Source organism: Anabrus simplex, chromosome 3 (assembly GCF_040414725.1).
Source record: "Anabrus simplex isolate iqAnaSimp1 chromosome 3, ASM4041472v1, whole genome shotgun sequence".
NCBI lineage: Eukaryota > Metazoa > Arthropoda > Insecta > Orthoptera > Tettigoniidae > Anabrus > Anabrus simplex.
Genome location: NC_090267.1, coordinates 324,843,121 through 324,862,247, shown reverse-complemented (window position 1 = coordinate 324,862,247; position 19,127 = coordinate 324,843,121). Strand labels below are relative to the sequence as shown.

At 39.4% G+C, this 19,127-nt stretch overlaps 1 protein-coding gene across 2 annotated transcripts in view; it reads right to left on the bottom strand.

The window, feature by feature from the left end:
- LOC136866307 (calnexin) overlaps nucleotides 1–19,127 on the bottom strand; it is a 134,482-nt gene that overhangs the window by 74,889 nt on the left and 40,466 nt on the right. For both annotated transcript variants that reach the window (XM_067143150.2, XM_067143151.2), the window contains exons 6-8: nucleotides 16,130–16,389; nucleotides 6,292–6,526; nucleotides 4,401–4,541 (exon numbers count right to left, since the gene is read on the bottom strand). In XM_067143150.2, coding sequence (XP_066999251.2) covers nucleotides 4,401–4,541; nucleotides 6,292–6,526; nucleotides 16,130–16,389 — 636 coding nt within the window. The remainder of the gene's footprint in view (nucleotides 1–4,400; nucleotides 4,542–6,291; nucleotides 6,527–16,129; nucleotides 16,390–19,127) is intronic.

Sequence of the window (19,127 nt, the reverse complement as noted above, 5' to 3'; positions counted from 1 at the left end):
AATTAAGGTACAGCCCCAGCATTTGCCTGGTGTGAAAATGGGAAACCACGGAAAACCATCTTCAGGGCTGCCGATAGTGGGATTCGAACCTACTATCTCCCGGATGCAAGCTCACAGCCGCGCGCCTCTACGCGCACGGCCAACTCGCCCGGTTTAAAATAATTAACATACATACAGTATAATATTTAAATACAACAATTTTTTTTTAAAATAACATAGTACTAATAGAAAATATGGAGATTGTAATAAAAAAACGATTATAGAATGTACAACACGACAATCTAAATGTACATGATAATAAATATAAAACTAACACTAGTGATAATAAGAGACGGAAACACAGTAAAAACCTATAACTAGCGAATATATTTCTAATGAAAATATGCTCATTCACACTACACACATCGAAAAGTCAGCTAGAAGTATTCAGAAAGTGATTTCGGCAATCCATCTTAAATCTCCTACGAGAACGCAAATTCCTAATGGTAGCAGGTAGGGTATTCCACAGCCTCGCGGCAGTGACTGCAAAGGAGCGGTTGTAGGTCCTGTAATGACTGAGAGATATTGTTAAACAGGAGCCAGATCGTGTATCATGGTTGTGATAGGAGGAGAGGTAATTAAATTTTGAAGAGAGATAATTCGGTACACCTGTGTATAGAACTCCATGCAGAAGGGACAACATGTGGAGACTGCGATGCTCATGAACACAAAGCCATGACAACTCCCTGTAATAAGGTGAAATGTGAGAACCATATCGCAGCTTAAATATGAATCGAATACAGGTGTTTAGACTCCGTTCAAGCATCTTGTTACTGTCATGAGATATGTCCGTATGTACAGTGTCGCAGTAGTCTAGAATTGGTAAGATTAGGGATTTTACCAGTTGTATTTTAAGATGTTTTGGAAATATAGTAGAGTAGCGTTTGAGAAGAAAAAGGGATTTCTGTACTTTACGGCATGTATTTGTCACTTGTTCAGTCCAATTTAGTGTCTCAGTCAACATAACGCCTAAGTTTCTTACTGACGTACAATAGGGCATGACAATATTATTTAAAGTAATTGGGGGTACGTGTCTACTTTTTAACAAGTTAAGGTTTCTTTTGGTACCAAATATAATAGCCTGAGTTTTGTTAGGATTTATTAACAATCTGTTATTTTTCGCATAGTCATTCAGTCGTTGTAAGTCAAAATTTACTCTGTCAATGGCTACATCTATGTCTTGTGGATATGAGTCATAATAAATCTGAAGATCATCTGCATAGATATGGTACTTGCTATATTTCAATGCGTCCCCTATGTTGTTCACACTAACAAATAATTTTTTTTTTTTTTGCCATTTGCATTACGTCGCACCGACACATGTCTTATGGCGACGATGGGATAGGAAATGCCTAGGAAGTGGAAGGAAGCGGCCGTGGCCTCAATTAAGGTACAGCCCCGGCATTTGCCTGGTGTGAAAATGGGAAACCACGGAAAACCATCTTCAGGGCTGCTGACAGTGGGGCTCGAACCCACTATCTCCCGATTACTGGATACTGGCCGCACTTAAGCGACTGCAGCTATCGAGCTCGGTGCTAACAAATAAAAGTGGGCCCAAAACTGACTCCTGTGGGACACCTATTGACTTGTTGTGCCATCCTGAGTACATTGTTCCCACTGATACTCGCTGCCAACGGTCAGTGAGGTAGGAGCTAAAAAATTTAAGAGATGTCATATTAAAGTTGAGACTACGGAGTTTTAGCAGTAGCTGAATATGTGAGTCAGTATTGGTAGTACAGCCCCGATGATGTTTTTAATTAATTTTATCGAGATACCGTCATTACCTGTCACATAAGAAGTGATAGAGTACAGCACACATTTAACATCATTTGCGCTAACGGTGTGGAAAGAGAACTGGTCGCGCTCAGAACAGCATGCTAAGTTTGTGGGATTAGCCGGTAATGGAACTGGTCCGACTTTAGGCTGAGAAAAGTAATCATTTAAGGTATCTAGAGACATGGTGGGAATGTGCTCTTCTACGGCTTTGCCTATGCCCAAAGATCGTAACTTCTTCCAGGTTTGGTTTAAATTATTATTTCCCGCTAAATGTTGAAAGTAGTGGCATTTACTGTTTCTAATTAGCTGTTTAACTTTGTTTCTAAGTATCCTGTATTGCTCAAAGTCATCTTTGTCACATGTTCGTCTGAATTGTCTGTACTAACGGTCACGGCTGGCCATAACAGATCTTATCTCGGTCATCAGCCAGGGAGAAGGGGGGCGGGTAAATCTTACCTGCCTCTCCGGAGCATGTTTGTCATACAGTTCAGCACTAATGAGTTGAATCTGTTGACCTTTGAGTCAATGTCCTGAAAATTACGCATGTCATCCCACGGTAAGTTATATGCGTCATTGCATAGGTCATCTAATTCAATATGTTTTATGTCTCTTAAAATAATGTAGTGTGCTTTATACTTCGGTCCTCGGATAGAGTAACATAAGTACAATAAGTCGTGAGTTGAAATCCCAGAAGCTGGGATCTGTCCGTGCTTAATGAAGTGTAGTCTAGTGCATTTCCTGTACCTTGGAGACAGAGCTGCAGTATGGGGCCACGCATTGTCGCATTGTGATGATTGCTTGACCGCTCCTATAACTGATTCAAACTTGTTCTGCAATTTCTGATACTGTCGCCCGTCGTCAATAATGTCTTCAACCGCACGAATGTTTTCATCTGTAATGCTGGTCCGAGGATAGCGATCGTGTTGCTGATTTTTCACACATTCTCGTCCTTCCTTGAACTTCTCATGCCAGGCAAACACAAGCGTCCTTGACAATGTTTGATCACCGAACTGTGCAGTCAATCTCTGGAAATTTTCGTCATTGTAACTACTTCACGAGCAAGAAATTTTATAATTATGCGTTGTGCAGTGGAGGGGTGCGCCTGTTGCTCCGACATCGTGAGTGTTTCAGACAAAGTGGTGGGAAATATCTAACAGAACGCTCTCCCCACATCTAACAGTCCCACCTAAGCATAGCAAAAGCACCGAGCCAGTCCTACCAACTGTTGATGTTCAGGAACAAAAACCCTGTTTATATCTGATCGACCTTCGTGTGGCAGAGTACATCACTAATTTCAGAGGATAGTTTATATTTTCTCGGGTCTAGTAAAATTTCAGAAAGGCTATTCTCATGTAAATTGGTAACGAGGAGGTTATAGTTTCTCTACTCGCGCATGAAATCTGTTTATATGATACGTATACGGTTAGGTTATGTGACTCTCTTGGAAGAAGAAAACTGTAACGTTTGCCACTGAGGCCTCTGGAGTGATACCATAACATTTTTTCAGAACAAAATTAATTAAACACAAACCTTCACTTATATATCTTTTCACGAGAGTTTAATCCTAATGTAAACCTGGTATGTCCACACCTCTGCCAAAGAAAGAGTTGTGATTCGCTGAGCGTGTAGTACCGACCTCCACCCCATCAACGTCTCATGTACGGACTTACAGGGCTACGCATCGCATACGACAACAGTGCGAAGATCTGAACTTCTGAACAAACGACTAAACCTGGATTCTGTTCACTTAGATTATTGAACACATTGACAATGCACTGCCTATGGTCACTTCTGAGCGGTTTTCCTCTTTTGTGCTTCACTACACGCAATGGTCCTACCTCTTGCTCCATTTCTCTCGCTATGAATACTGACACTGACTGCTGCTGCAAGATGCAACACCTTATCTCCACGCTGTACAGCTTGGGACTTTCCCTCACTACGAGAAGAATTCCTGTATTACACCATGCCTTGTGCCTTCATTTCTCGTTATTTTATCACTATTTTATATATAAGAAACATATATATACTGGTATATATGACAACCATTTGATTACGTACTCTTTCAAACTCGTTAAATGTAATAAACTAAAATAAAATAAAATTAATGCCACGTACTAATTTCCTTCAAGCTCGCATACAGTCAAGTGAGTGCGACAGTTGCTTCTCCAATCAACTACGTGTATACCCACGTGCAAAGGCAACGAGCTCCGTCTATTTGCTTACATCACGATTAAATTCTCGTGAAAAGACATATAGTATCGGATTTTGAAAAATAGTGAACAAGTAAGCCATAGTGTGGATATTATCTGCAAAAACACAAGTTTTGAGCAAATTGATTGCCGTTTCATACCGATTTTAATGTGTATGGGGTTTTTCCCAACATTAATAAAAAATTGGATATAACGACAATCTGCTATAGCGAGTACATTTTTCGCCGTTATGAATTCTTGCTATAACGGACTTCTACTATATTATGGTCTGATGAATATATACTATCTTTTGTAAGATTGTTACTGAGAATGGATTTTAGTCACTTCTACATTCTTGGTACACGTGTAAAAATTACCCTAATTTTTACAACTTACCGATTCCTTTTCCATTTTCCGTCGTTTAAGACTGAAAGTATCAGCTGCCCATTTGTCTGCAACAATCGCATCATCTGTGATGATGATATTATCGAAGAGAATATTGCTTGACATGGACCACAGCTCAAAACCCACTGCATCCTGCAGAAAATGAACAGAGAGAAATTTGTCACTTCCCCTTAATCAGAGGCTAGAAAATTAGAAGAAATTCATTGTATTTTACAAATTCTGTGCCTTTATAAGGAGTGAAAATAAAGCTCTCAGCCCTCTCTTACACCTAACAAGAATATTGAGCACAGGTTAGTTATCTGGTGCATACAGATCGAGGCTATCTTGTACTCAATCTCCAATGAACTCAGGGAATACATACAACTTAATTCTAGATATAACTGAACCACAATGGATAATGATAGTGATTATGATAATAATAGACAACATACTTACATTGTTGGTTCGGTAGTTGTGTAGGCCTACTTGATTTCATTACAAAGTGCACCTTTATGCACTATGCACCAAGCTATACAGTACTAAAGTGAAACACTGCACAGTATTACCTTGTTGTCATCTGTTAGTTTATTTTTTTGTGATAGAAATTAGCACACACACTATTAGTGTGTTCATTTACCACAGTATGCATGATGTGCAATGCAGGTGAAGTTCTTGGCAGATCTTCACAACTGAGCACACCCTTCTTTCATATTACCCCATAAGTAGGCATCACTTGTTGTGAGATCAGGGGAATGGGATGGGTAAGGAAAGTCAGTACCATATGAAATGATTCAGTCTGGAAAATTTTCGAGTAGAACGGCTAGAGACTCCAGTTGTATGGCTGGTTGCCCTGTTCTGTTGATTTCGCAAATCCGGAAGAAAGGGTCCGATCACCGTATCCCTGTGGCGTTTTTAGGTGACAGCAAGAACCTGCCTTTCATCATCCTCAACAAAACATGAGCCTATTATACCAATGCCAAGATGGCATACTAAATCGTACACGTGCAGTATGTAGTAGTTCCTGTACAATACAGTAACATCAGGCTGCTCAAAACCAAGAAAGTGCGTTTTCTGGCAATTGATGTAGCTGTCCAAGTTAGTGTGACTTCAGAGAACCATACATTCCTAAATCTGGCTCCTTGTACACTATGGTCAAAAATGTTCCATAACACACAATTCTGGCTTGCACATGTTCTTAAACAATTGGGAAACAGACGTGTTGCTGGCATTTAATTTCAAGGCTGTTCCGTCTTCCAATGACAAAGTGAACTATCAGCCCAGCAAAATGTTAAAAGAATAGACAGCAGAACTGTGTTACTTGGCACCGTCTTAGCAAACATCTCTAGAAATTTTTCTGCTAACTTTTCTGAACTTGGTCCCCACTCACGATCTCTTCTGTATGAGCTAAAATTATACTTGACAATGAATACTTTTTCCTCCATCAAGAGACCCATTTGCAATAACTGAACAATCCGCCCTTCTTTTCACTATTGGGAACATCTTCAGCAGAAGCTATGCCCCATCTGCAAACACACATACGCATTTGACATGCAAGAGTTTCAGTACTGTATTTTGGTCCATACTGCACTGGTATGAATGAAATTGAAATGCTTTACTATTTCACTCTTCTTACCTTCAATGTTAGCTGCCATGCACAAAAGAGGAAATCCGACAAGTTCATTTACAACGTATCATGATGATATGTGTATACATATGTATACAAATTTACTAATTTCTAGAGAGAGTTTAACAGAAATAGTATATCAATTTCACCAATGAAATGCAACCATCTGCCAGAAAGAACTAACAATCCTTCAGCATCAATGATATTCCAAATGCAAAAAAACCACTTGCTACAAAACTTAGTAATATCTTGAACAGTTCATAAATAGCACACACTTACGATGGCTTTCATAGTGGAGAAAGGATTCTTATCCTCAAAAAAGTCTGGATTAGGGATACGTCGTGGCTTCCATTTACCCTTGTAGTTAGGATTGTCAATGAGCGGTGCTCGCCATTTGCCTTTATGGGCTGGATTGTTGATTAAAGGTGCTTTCCATGGACCACAGCCAGGTGCACTTTCACATTTCGGGTTAGCAATTAATGGAGCTTCCCATTCACCATCCATGTCAGCATCCCTACACAAACAATCCAAGAATGCCATTAATATTAAAATAAATGCCTTGCTTATGCATGGTGTGTATGTCCAATGTTTAGAAAATATTTCAACATTGAACATGACTGTATGTTATAAAAGAATAATGGGATAGTGATCAATAACTGATAAAACGTTTGATGTTGTTTGTCCAACCCTTGTCCCGTTTCCCTACGGGGTTGGGTATGAGGTGAGATGAATCTGTCGTGGCGTGTTTTTATGACCGATGCCCTTCCCAACGTCAACCTCATCAGGGGAGTTAGAGAGATGAAATGAATGACGTGATATATGATAGGGAGAGGGTGAAACCCGGTGCTGGCACATAGCCTACTCCTGTCGAATAGCACCAAGGGGCCTGCTCAAAGCTTAACATCCCCATCCGACGGACGAATCACCATCAACAGCGTCATATGCCCTCACTCCATATGAGCATTGCGGAGAGGTTTGGAATTTAATTCAGGCTTTTGGCACGCAATCTAGTGATTAGAAATTGTATACCACCGCCGGGACTCGAACCGGCTAACCTCGGTGTCAGACCGTTTAGACTTCAGCGCCTTAACGATCATGGCCACCAGGCGGGCTAAACTGATAAAACGTTTGATATCGGTCTTAAACTCACCGGCCAGCAAAAAAAGTAATCATTTTGTAAAAACTGAATTAGAAACAAACAACATCATTTGCTTTACGTAGCACCGACACACATAGGTCTTAAGGAGACGATGGGATAGGAAAGGGCTAGGAATTGGAAGGAAACGGCTGTGGCCTCAATTAAGATATAGCCCCAGCATTTGCCTGGTGTGAAAATGGGAAACCATCTTGAGAGCTGCCAAATCATGCAGCCACTTGATCTGTGAGAGAGAGAGAGAGGAATGAAGACTCTGAGACAGCAGATTTTATGAGTTAAGAAACAGGTATTCAACAATTTTTGGGATAGAGAAAAGAGATCATAAGCTAACTTGGCCAGAAGCAATTCTGCTACAGTAATTGGGTAGACTGTACTGCCAACAATTCTACGCAGAGTGGCAGGTGGTGGAAAATAACCTGTCTAATCTGAAGGAGCCAGCAGCTTAGGCAGAGGAGCTCCTACATTGGTCAAGATGACAGGATTAATGGTGTTGGAATAGTACAGAGCCCTAGACTGAAGGAGAGAGTTACAAAAGTGACAAGAACATCAAACAAGATTATAGCATTGTGCATAGCATTGGAAGGTAGAGCTGTAAGTGTAGTAGTAAGTGCATATGTACCTCACTCAGGATGCAACAAAAATGTGAAAGATGTATTCTGGGAAGTCTTGAAATGCAGAAAAAGAAAGAAAGAAAGAAAGAAAGAAAGAAAGAAAGAAAGAAAGCATACCACAAAGCGACAAGTTAATAGTATGTGGTGAACTACATGGACATGAAGAAGAGGGGAATGGTTTTTTTCTTTTTAGAATTTGCTTTACGTCGCACTGACACACATAAGACTTATGGAAATGATGGGATAGGAAAGAGCTAGGAACCGGAAGGAAACGCCCGTGGCCTCAATTGAGGTACAGCCCCAGCATTTGCCTGGTATGAAAATGGAAAACCATCTTCAGGACTGCCGAACCACGCGGCCACTTGAGGGCTCTGAGACAGCACGGGGTGTGCAAGGACTAGGTGTGAGAAATGATGAGAGCCAGATGATTATTGACTTTGCAACTGCTGCTGATTTAGCTATACTGTACACCTTTTTCAAAAAGCCACTAAAACAAACTGGTCTAGAAGACAACAAGGCGCAACCTTCACACCAGTTGTTACCAAGCAGTGGGATTGAAAGCAAGTTAAGATGTCAGTGTGGTTTAAAGGTGAATATCGCGCAATTATCCGCTACAATTTCGCTCGTGGATTAACTGTTGACCAGTGCCTGGAGGAAATGACTCCTTCGCTGGGGAAAGACTGTCCACATCGGACAACAATTTTCCGCTGGTACAAAGAGTTCCAGAGGGGAGATTTTGGGGTTGAAGACGATCCTCGTTCTGGGCAACCATCTGAATCAGTGACTGAGGAAAACATTGAAGCTGTGAGGAAAATGTTGCAGCAAAAGAGGCAGTTGACATATCGGCAGGTAGAAGAGACCCTCCACATCCCTGCACCAGCTGTTCATTCAATTCTACACGACCATCTTCATTCACTTTCAGAGGAACAAAGGGCACATCGAGTGAAATGGTGCCGAAAATGCTAAAACAGTTTGAAAATGGGACTTCGCGTAACATCAATAGCATCGTTACAGGTGACGAAACCTGGCTTTATTATTACGATGTCCCAACAAAATCCCAGAACAAGGTGTGGCTGTTTGAAGATGAGGGTACTCCTGGGACTGTGCGAAAGTCAAGGTCAGGGAAGAATAGGATGATTGCAGTATTCTTCACTAAACGGGGCATCCTGACTCGTGTTGTGCTAGAAACATGAAGGACAGTTACTGCGAAGTGGTACCGTGAGACTTGTCTGCCTCAGGTCATCCAGGCTCTCAAGCAGCTCCGTTCAAGGTCACGGCTCAACACTTGGCTCTTGCATCACGACAATACTCCAGCACATCGTGCTAATGTAACAATGGATTTCCTTACCAGATCAGGGTTGACTGTGCTTGGTCACCCTCCATACAGTTCTAATCTTGTCCCATGTGAAAATGAAGCTGATAGGGTGGCGTTTTGCATCCGACAAGGAGCTTCTGGCATTATAAGTTAAAAACTTCATTTTCCCATATTGAACTGAGATTCACAATTAAAATATCAAGGAAGGTTCAACCTTTTCAATACAAAACGTGTTGCATAAGATGTTCACAACATAATATTTATTAAATAGTTAGAACCGGTTTCGACGCTCATTGCGTCATCATCAGCTACAAAAATCACAAATGGGCAAAGTACATGTGATTTTTGTAGCTGATGATGACGCAATGAGCGTCGAAACCGGTTCTAACTATTTAATAAATATTATGTTGTGAACATCTTATGCAACACGTTTTGTATTGAAAAGGTTGAACCTTCCTTGATATTTTAATTGTGAGCTTCTGGCAGCATGGGATCAAGAGTGTAAAAATGTAACCGAAGAAAAGTGGCAGAGTTGGTTCAGTGACTGGTTTTGACGTATGGAGAAGTGTATTGAGTGTGGTGGTTATTATTTTGAAAAAGTTTAAAGCGTTCACTCTCATTGCAAAACTTTCCTAGTGCCCTTTGTAAGTGCACATGAATTTCCTACTCAGGTCCTCTATGGTCAGTACAATAACGTGACTGAAAAATTAGAGAAAATTAATGCATTATAGCATATTTAATTAATGAAAGACATCTAATGCTTTCTCAAACATCTGCAGTGTCTAGAGTATTTATCTAGCCCTCCCCACATCATCTTGGATATAATGGTTTTATATTGCACCCATTCACTTGTCTTATCTCGACGATGGGAAAGGACAGGATTAAGACTGAGAGGGAAGTGACCGTGGACTTAATTAAAGCACAGCTTGGTATGTAAATTGGAAACCATCCTGAGTAGCTCGGACAGTATTAGCCTTCTGAGCCCAACTTGGCACGTTCAATCCTAGCTCAGTCCATTGGTATTTGAAGGAGTTCAAATACACCAGCCTCGTATCTGTAGATTTACTGCACATTTAAAAAATCCTGTCGGGGACACAATAAATTAATAACATTATTAAAGTGGGGAAACCCTGGAGATCTATCTTCACGACTGCCAAGAGGGGGGTTCAAACCCACTGTCTCCTGAATGCAAGCCAACAGATACATGGCCCAAATCGCACAGCCAACTTAGCTGGTCCAACATCTGCTAGCTGCGAAAGAACATTCAACAAGCATGAGCAAATTAAAAATTTCCATATATCCTCTACAATGCAAAGAAAGACTGACCAACTTAGCCATACTGTAATTTGATATAGAGAGAAGAAACTAATTCAGTAAATTAAGAGTGTGCCATCAATACTTCTGCTGAAAGAAAGCAAGGGATTTTTTTATAAGGAACAAAAAACCAGCTGGTGATAAATGTTATTTGTACTGACGTATTTAAACAAAAAATATAATTTTGGTACCATTAAACAAACTATTGACTCTATTTCTTTTTTTGCTAGTGGTTTAATGTTGCACATATATGGGAAAGAGTTAGGACTGGGAAGGAAGCAGCAGTGCTGTCTTTGGAATAGGTATGGAAAGATTCTTTCTTTTATTCTGTAATATTGTTTTTAAATTTCGAAAAGAAAAAAAAGAAAAGAAAGGAAAAAAATGCTATCTTAAATTGAGATTTTTTTTAACATATCGAGTGTTACGCATCTTTTGGAGGGCAGAATTATATCACTCAGTACCTCATAAAATTTGTCCATTTACCCCTAATCTGCTATTTCACATGATCAATACCCAGAGAAATGTATGTCCTAATTTGCACAACCACCATGTTTACCAACTATCTGTTCAGGAACTACGTTATGTACTGTGTTTTCCTAATGCACAATCCCAATCCACACACTGCCTTTCCCCTTCCAATACAAGTTAACAACACTTCATAATCTCCCACCTCTTCCTCATTATCTCCCCTTCCCAAATATAGTTAATTCCTAAACATGTCCAGACACATCCTCTCTGCTGTCTCAATCAGTGCTACTATCTCTTCCTTCTTTCCGTAAGTTTAATTAATATAGAACGCAATCTAAGAAATTCTATTTCACTTACCAAGCTGTTTCCAATTCGCCAAATGGAAGCAGGATTTCATCACTTCCATTGTCCATCTGCATGGCTAACTAGTTTTAGCACAATGGCCTCTAGTCTAACGGATCCCAGGTTTGATCCCTGGGTGAATTGGAGGTTTTAGCCTTCTTTGTTTATTCCCTCTGGCTTGGAGAGTGGGTGCTTCTGCACTTTTAAACAATAGAATTTGTCCTAGATAGGGGCCCATCCTCACATATGTGCAGGCTTGAAAGACCTGCACCAGGTCTCACCAGAGTTTTTGGTTTAATGGTACTACGGGCTCGCTTAGAAATCAAATTTAAATCGCCCTCAACACGAGTAAGCCACCTGGTCAGAACTACTCTGCACCGGTCTGAAATAAATGCCATAAATGGAACAGTAACCAGAATATTCAAGCACAGTTTTCAGTGCAGCATTTTGTGTGATAAATCTCTAAACATTAGAGGAAACGTAGAGGCACTTCACACTATTCATTGTCTATCGGAAAATTGGGGTCTCAATACATTTATCCTTGCTCCAATATAACTGGATGCAAGGCTTACGAACCTGGGACATCAGAATGGAGAGGGCGAAGTAGCTGTTAATTTCATCCTCGTTAGTATTAAACCACTTGTCATAGTCTTTTCTCATGTGGGTCCGATAATTGTTCCATAGCATAAATATTTGTTTCCTGCGCAATGTGGGAAACGACTGGTCTATAAACTGCAAGAACACAGAAAACTCAGATACAGAATTATCTAAATATTTTTCTTTCAGTTCTCCTGATACCCCTGGAGAACCTGTAAAGTAATGGATAAAGGGGTGGTTGTAACTATTACCAACCCAAACCCAATCACTATGTTTTGTTTCGCACACGGGGCTTTCGGTACGATTTCACAGTCACTCATTCCAGATGAACTGTCACTTTCACTTAAAATCCCTTCTTCAATATTATCTTAATCAAAAAATGAAGTTATAGGTACAAGAAGGGGAATAGCCACAAACGGTGTGAAAATGAAGGACCCCTGGGCCTCGCAAACCTTATACTGCCGAGGTCCGGAAAGAACAAGAGTTGACCAAGGGAGGTCAGACAGGAAAGATGAAAGTGAGGAGCTTGACACATGTGGAAGCAATTCTAAGACTCATCTGGAGGAGCTGGAGTCACCAATCCAGGCATGATCCCAAGTTGAGTCCCTCCAGAGGCCACGTGCCATTATTATTAATACCCTGCCCTCCAAAAAAAGGTAACACTTGATATGTTGGTGGAAAACTCAGTTATATACTACAATGAATAAGATTGCCATACTTTTTCCCGTATTTATTGACTGGCTAATGTTGAATGAACGTCACTGAAGAAGCAACAATGATTAACAACAGAAGGCTTTTTAATCCAATATTGTAACCCATTCAAGCAATGGTGAATGCTCCCGCACATTTCTTATTCATTCTTATGCACTTTTGCCAACAGCCGAGGCTCGGAGTAGTTTGCTGTACGTCCATGACATAGCTGAAGTGAGAACACAGTTAGAAGAAGGCTCCATGGGGCAACTTCAGTCTCTAGAAAACCAGCCAAAGGCCCAGCACTTCTACCACAACACCGGAGAGATTGTCTTCATTTTGCGCAAATGCATGAACACTGGACTGAGGATCAGTGGGAACATGCACTCTTCAGTGATGACTTCAGATTCTACCTGAGGTCACCTGATGGAAGAAAGAGGGTGTGAGAGAAAGCCAAGAGAACGCTTCGCCCACTGAACCTTCTTCAAGATTACACCGTTTCCAGGAGGTTCCATGATAATGTGCGGTAGCGTAACTTTAGATAACCATACCAATGTTGTCATTGAGAATATGTTGAGATTATCGTTAATCACATAATGCAATTTGCATTCACTGTTGAAGAAAAATTTGTGAGGGACACGACTGGTCATCGCCTTCGGTGCCAAGTTTTCAGGAATCTAGCTGAACTAAAGGTTACAGTGCAAGAAGAATGGGAGAAAGACCCACAGAAATAATTGCAGCCAGGGGTGGCAATACCTACTGTCGATCACGTAATCAAGATTCAACAAATTTCCAGTAAATTTCCTTTCATTTAAATAAATTTCCATAGCCAGAAATTTGGCAGATTCCGCTTCTTTTAATTAAAAAAAAGTAACTTCTTAAATAGAAATGTTTTGAGCATTGTTGTCTCTGGAATACCTTAAACTGAGATTATTTTTAAAATATCAAATGTTATACTTTTTTGGAAGACAGCGTATATTCATCACCGTTGTTTCAAAGCATCTTAAAAATGTTTGTGTAGCTCAACAAAAGACGTGAAAGAAATCCATAGCATAAACATGAAAAGGAAGAGAAAATCATAATGAAAAATAAGTAAAATATAAACTGAAAATACAAGCCAATGCATAAACAGAACACAATATGTAACAAAATAACAGTAAAACAAGTATGACAATAAACAGTAATATTAGTTAAACTGAGCAGTAAAATGGCAATATTACTAGCCTACATGCCACAATCATGCAACACATCATACATCACCAATAACATGAAACAGTCAGCAGTATCCAGCAGGTAATCTCTGCATACAGTTTTAAATTTTGATACTGCCTGAAAAAAACTGACACCAGCTGGAAGTGGATCCAAAGTAGTGACCATCAACAACAAAGGATCTATTGTATATAGATGTGTGGTGGATGGGAATAGCAAGCGAAGTGCCAGATCTAGTATCACAATTTTGGAATGAGAACAAGAAATGGAATTTTGAAGAAATGAATTTGGGTAGATTTCATATCAATGTGAGTATATGAAACATCCATTGCCTGTAGCTCGGGGTTACATCAGAATCATATATTAGGTCGTATTCAGTACATACATCACATGTTGAAGAGATGTTAAGTGCAGAACAAAAATGGCCAACTAGACACCAGAGGCATCCAAATCCACAACCTCCTGATTTTGAGTTGTGGTTTCCAATGCGATAATAGAAATTAAAAACTAAAAATGCCCTCAAATGCTGAAAGATCAAAAGAACAGTAGAAGCTGGATTTAACATGTTTATCAGAGGACATGCTTAACACTGCATTATAGCTTAATTGGCTAAATGGTTAGCGTGCTGGCCCTTGGTCACAGGGGTCCTAGGTTCGATTCCCGTCAGGGTCAGAAATTTTAACCATCACTACAGAATGTACTGAATAGGTGGACACAGTAAATTTTATTCTTGAAAGAATTTTACTTAATGCCCTTATGTCGAAAAAAATTAAAAAATAAAAATAAAAATCATATCTATTGTTTCCATATCCCTGTTGGATAGTTTTTATTCGTATATTCAGTAGTATGTTTTCTCGCTTAACAAGTTCATTTTTCTTGCCCCTGCAGAAACGTGTTAACAAGGTTTTACTGTAATTTTTTAAAAGTTTTATTTGAAAGAATGAGTGAAAATGTCACTCATATTGTCAGTTGGTGCATGCATTTCAGTGGCTTTGGCAGACTAATATGTAATAGCAACTTCTGGCTTGGTGAAGAAAGCAACAGGAAACCACCTCATTCCTCATTTCCCTAGAACGTCATTTCATGATGCCTAGAAAGCTAATGGTTGAGCTGTTGAGGATCAAATAAGCCTTTGGGCTGAATACCCAACACACATGTGCTTGTATATTTACAATAAAATCTTGTTAAAATGTTTTTGTAGGGGAAAAGGAAGTTAAGTGAGAAAACGTACTGTTGAATACATGAATAAAAACTATCCAACAGGATATGTAAACATGGGATGTACTTTTTTTCAACAAGAGTGCATACTGGGTGGGTACAGTATCTAAAGATGAGAGGAAGTATTAAAAGGTGTGAAAAACATGAGTGAACAAATACGAAAACTTTTTCTAATGAGGCTTATAAAATAACAGTGTATTGAAAGGTGTGAAAAACACTGGGCAAGAAATAAGAATTCCAGATTACATTCTTTCTAAAACAAATGTTAGGCGAAGTCTTATATTTCAGAACAGTGGGTTATTAAACATTGCTTTTCTGTTCACACTCTTCAATCATGAAGTATTCAGAGGTTACGCACAGCTACGTAACAGAAAATGACTTTGGCTACCATTTTGAACACTGAAAAACTGTGATTGTCTTGAGTCGTACTCGAAGATGCAAGTTTCAACATTCACGCAAGACCAACTGCAATTTTTACGCTACTTCTATTGCTTCAAGATGAGGGTGCCAGTGCACTTTCTGAAGGATTTTAATTTTGTCTTTAGCAGGAAGCAATTCCATCACCTTTTCTGTATCCACGACCAGGCTATCACGAGACAAATATGCACCACGCTAGTCAACTTCACACGATTTAAGTGAAGTAATTTTATATAGATCTAATACGATGGGAATCAGAACTTGAATTTACAATGAGTTAATGAAGAAGAAACTAACAAGGTTTCACTGTAGGCCTATCTCTACTTCACTTGAAAATACTCATTACCAAAGAGAAGCTAAATTTTTTTTAAAGTATATATTTTCTAATATTATTTATCCTAAATTTGTTTCAGCACAATGAAAACCTAATAGTTATAAATACACAGATGCTGAAAAAAGTGTGAAGTGGTTCCATATCACTGTTTGGTAGTTTTTAATCAAATATTGAAAAATACATTTTCTTATTTAACACATTCTCTTTCCTTGTTCACTGCAGAAACATCTTAATGAAATTTTACCATACAATGTTCTATCTGACCTTTAAAAAATATTTATAAAATCAAGTTAGCCAGAATGATTCCACCTGCTTTAGTTAGAATAAACAAGTTTCTACTGCATGACTTCAAAACAAAATGAACATTCTTTGGTGAAAGAACAATAAATACATTTGAGGAAAAACAAATTAAAAGAAAAGAAGTTGTATTGTATGTGCTTACTAACCAATCATCAGGTTTCTCAGCATTAGGATCAGGTATCATTTCTGGTTCATCATCTAACCAACCATCAGGTTTAGTTGCATCTGGATCAGGAATCATGGCTGGAGCACTTTCATCCCAGTCATCCGGTTTACGAGCCTCTGGGTCGGCAATTTTCTCTCTTTCATCCCAGTCTTCAGGCTTTTTATCATCTGGATCATCAATCTCACTTGGAGGATTTACTGGTGGAGTGAAATCTTCTAATAAGCTACCTTCATTGATGATCTAAAACACAGTGATACCATTAAAAAGAAATTAATCTGCTGAAAAATTGAAAACACCTAGAGTAGGCCCAAGATAAAAAGAGCAGATCAAGAATAAGACACGCAACCATACACTTGCAAACAACTCCATAGCATAAGAAATAAAACAGTATGCAACAAATGTCTTCCTAAATCTAAAAGAAAAACTTGGATTTAAAAGAAAATGCAAGAATACTAACATATACACAGAAAAGCTCCTTTTCTGATCATGGACTGACTTGCATAATATCAAGCAATGCTCTCCGTTGCATCATATATCATACCACCCAGTCCAACTGAATACAGATCAACTGTAGTATTTTTCATTTTCTCTTAATGAATAAAGCATCCACCTACCCCTGTTCATCAACTGTCTTCAAATAACTAACTCTCTCAACAACAGAAGACAGGTTCCCCTCAGATCAGTGGCTGAAAAATTGCCAATGGTTCAAATGACAAAAAAGGTAACTCAGGAGCAGGTAAGACCTATTTTGGAAGCCATCTTATATTCTCCCCTGAATGAACTTTAACCACACCTGTAATTTCCACAAATTAGTCATACCATGACTAATAGTATATATACTGTTATCACTCAACACTCTAAGTATCATCATCGGTGGCAGAGACTGTGGAGCTGCAGGCGCTCTGTGCCAGTAACAGCATGTGCACCAAGTGGGCGATAAGGGTAAAATAGTGTGCATAAAGTCATGGTCATTATTCTGAATAGATTATAGAGATAACACGGAATCTTAGTATACAATATTTCGTGTGCAAGTAGTGCAGTGGAGAACTGCCTACTAAATGCTTGAAGTTTTAAGCACTGAAGTTGTACATAATTACATAACAAGGTGTTCATCACATCTAACATACAAAATGTAATAAACGCAGACATTCTGAACATACTACGATTTGATACTGAATGTATCAGATAAATCATTTATATACCTGAACCACAGTCTATTATCAGAAATATTAGAACATCGATAAATGACTTATGCATATTCGGAGGAATATAGTGTAAAACTAAACTTCATGGCATGTATCGATGAAACTGTATTTTTTTACCGCAGCTGCTGTGTGTTCTGAAGAAGACAACTAAGAGAGAGGGAGAGAGAGAGGTTATGTATTTATGTACTGTATCATTATTCCTCCTATTATTGTAATTTGAACTATTAATTTTTTAATTTGGTAAACATTTTAAAATAATAAACGACGTGATCTAATGGAACAAATTTCCCCTGTGTAATTTTGCAAAAACAAAATCACCTATGAGCAACATCTAACAAAATTATATTAATTTTGCAGCAAATATCAACATTCTGCAGATAATTAACCTTTTCACTGCCGAGTTCTTTTTTTTTTTTTTTGCTAGGGGCTTTACGTCGCACCGACACAGATAGGTCTTATGGCGACGATGGGATAGGAAAGGCCTAGGAGTTGGAAGGAAGCGGCCGTGGCCTTAATTAAGGTACAGCCCCAGCATTTGCCTGGTGTGAAAATGGGAAACCACAGAAACCATTTTCAGGGCTGCCGATAGTGGGATTCGAACCTACTATCTCCCGGATGCAAGCTCACAGCCGCGCGCCTCTACGCGCACGGCCAACTCGCCCGGTACTGCCGAGTTTTGATGACCAGCCGAACCCCCTAGGCTGGGTTTTTTTAAAAGTGTGGCCATTGTTGAACGGCAGTGTACGGAAATCAGTGAAGCAACAGAAGTCCTTGTGATATAAATTTTGTCTTGTTATCATTTAATTTCGTTTTGCCATCATGATGGGTAAACAAAAACATTTAAAGAACTGAAGTGTTTATGCCAGTCTAGCTTAAGGCAGTAAGAAGGACAGACGTGTCGTGTGGCGTGTGCCTGTTGAGTGGAGTGGAGTAGGAGTGGGGAAGCGATAGGGTCAAGTGGACGGCAAGGAGATAGATAGGATGAGCTGGGTAGACGTAGAAGTTATGAGGAAAGTGGTAAAAGAGGTAGTAGAGGAGTAATGTCCGTTTGAGCAATTAAAACAGATGCTTCAGGAGCAAGTCCAGGAGCACGAAAAGACGAGACAGTGGATCCAGGATTACATGAAAAATACGAAGGCAATGATGGAAGACAGCGAGAAAGAACTGGTGTCACTAAGGGAGAAAATAAAAAATATGGAAGAGGAGCTGGTAAACCTGAAGAAAGAAATAGCAGTCTGCAGACAGGAGCGTAAGAAGAGATCCATATTTATTTACGGGGTGGAGGAAGAAAAGGCAGAATCTAAAGTGGACATTATTTATAAAGTGGTAGATGTCATACAAAATAAAATGAAAATTAATTTCAGTGAGATCGATATAGACAATGTGGAGAGAGTTGGCAAGGTGGGAGGTCACAGGCCCATAAAAGTGTTGCTGCTATCTTCATTGATGGCAGATATAGTGACAAGGAACACTGGTAATCTACGGTGTGAGAAAATTGGAATTAAGAGGGATTTCAGAAGAGAAGAGAGTATGAATTTCAAAATTCTTAAGAAGCATTTAGTAAAAGCAAAAATTCAGGGGTTGAGAGCGTATATTAGTGGCCAGATACTTGTGGTGAGCGACAGGAATTGGACCCGAAAGTGGACAGTATCGAAACTGAAATTAATGGATGAAAGTCTGAGGCAAGAAGAAACTAGCAGGGCAGATATGCATATTATCAAGGGAGGAGCACCGAGCAGAAGAGGTTCCTGGGAAGCGATCGTAGAAAGAGCC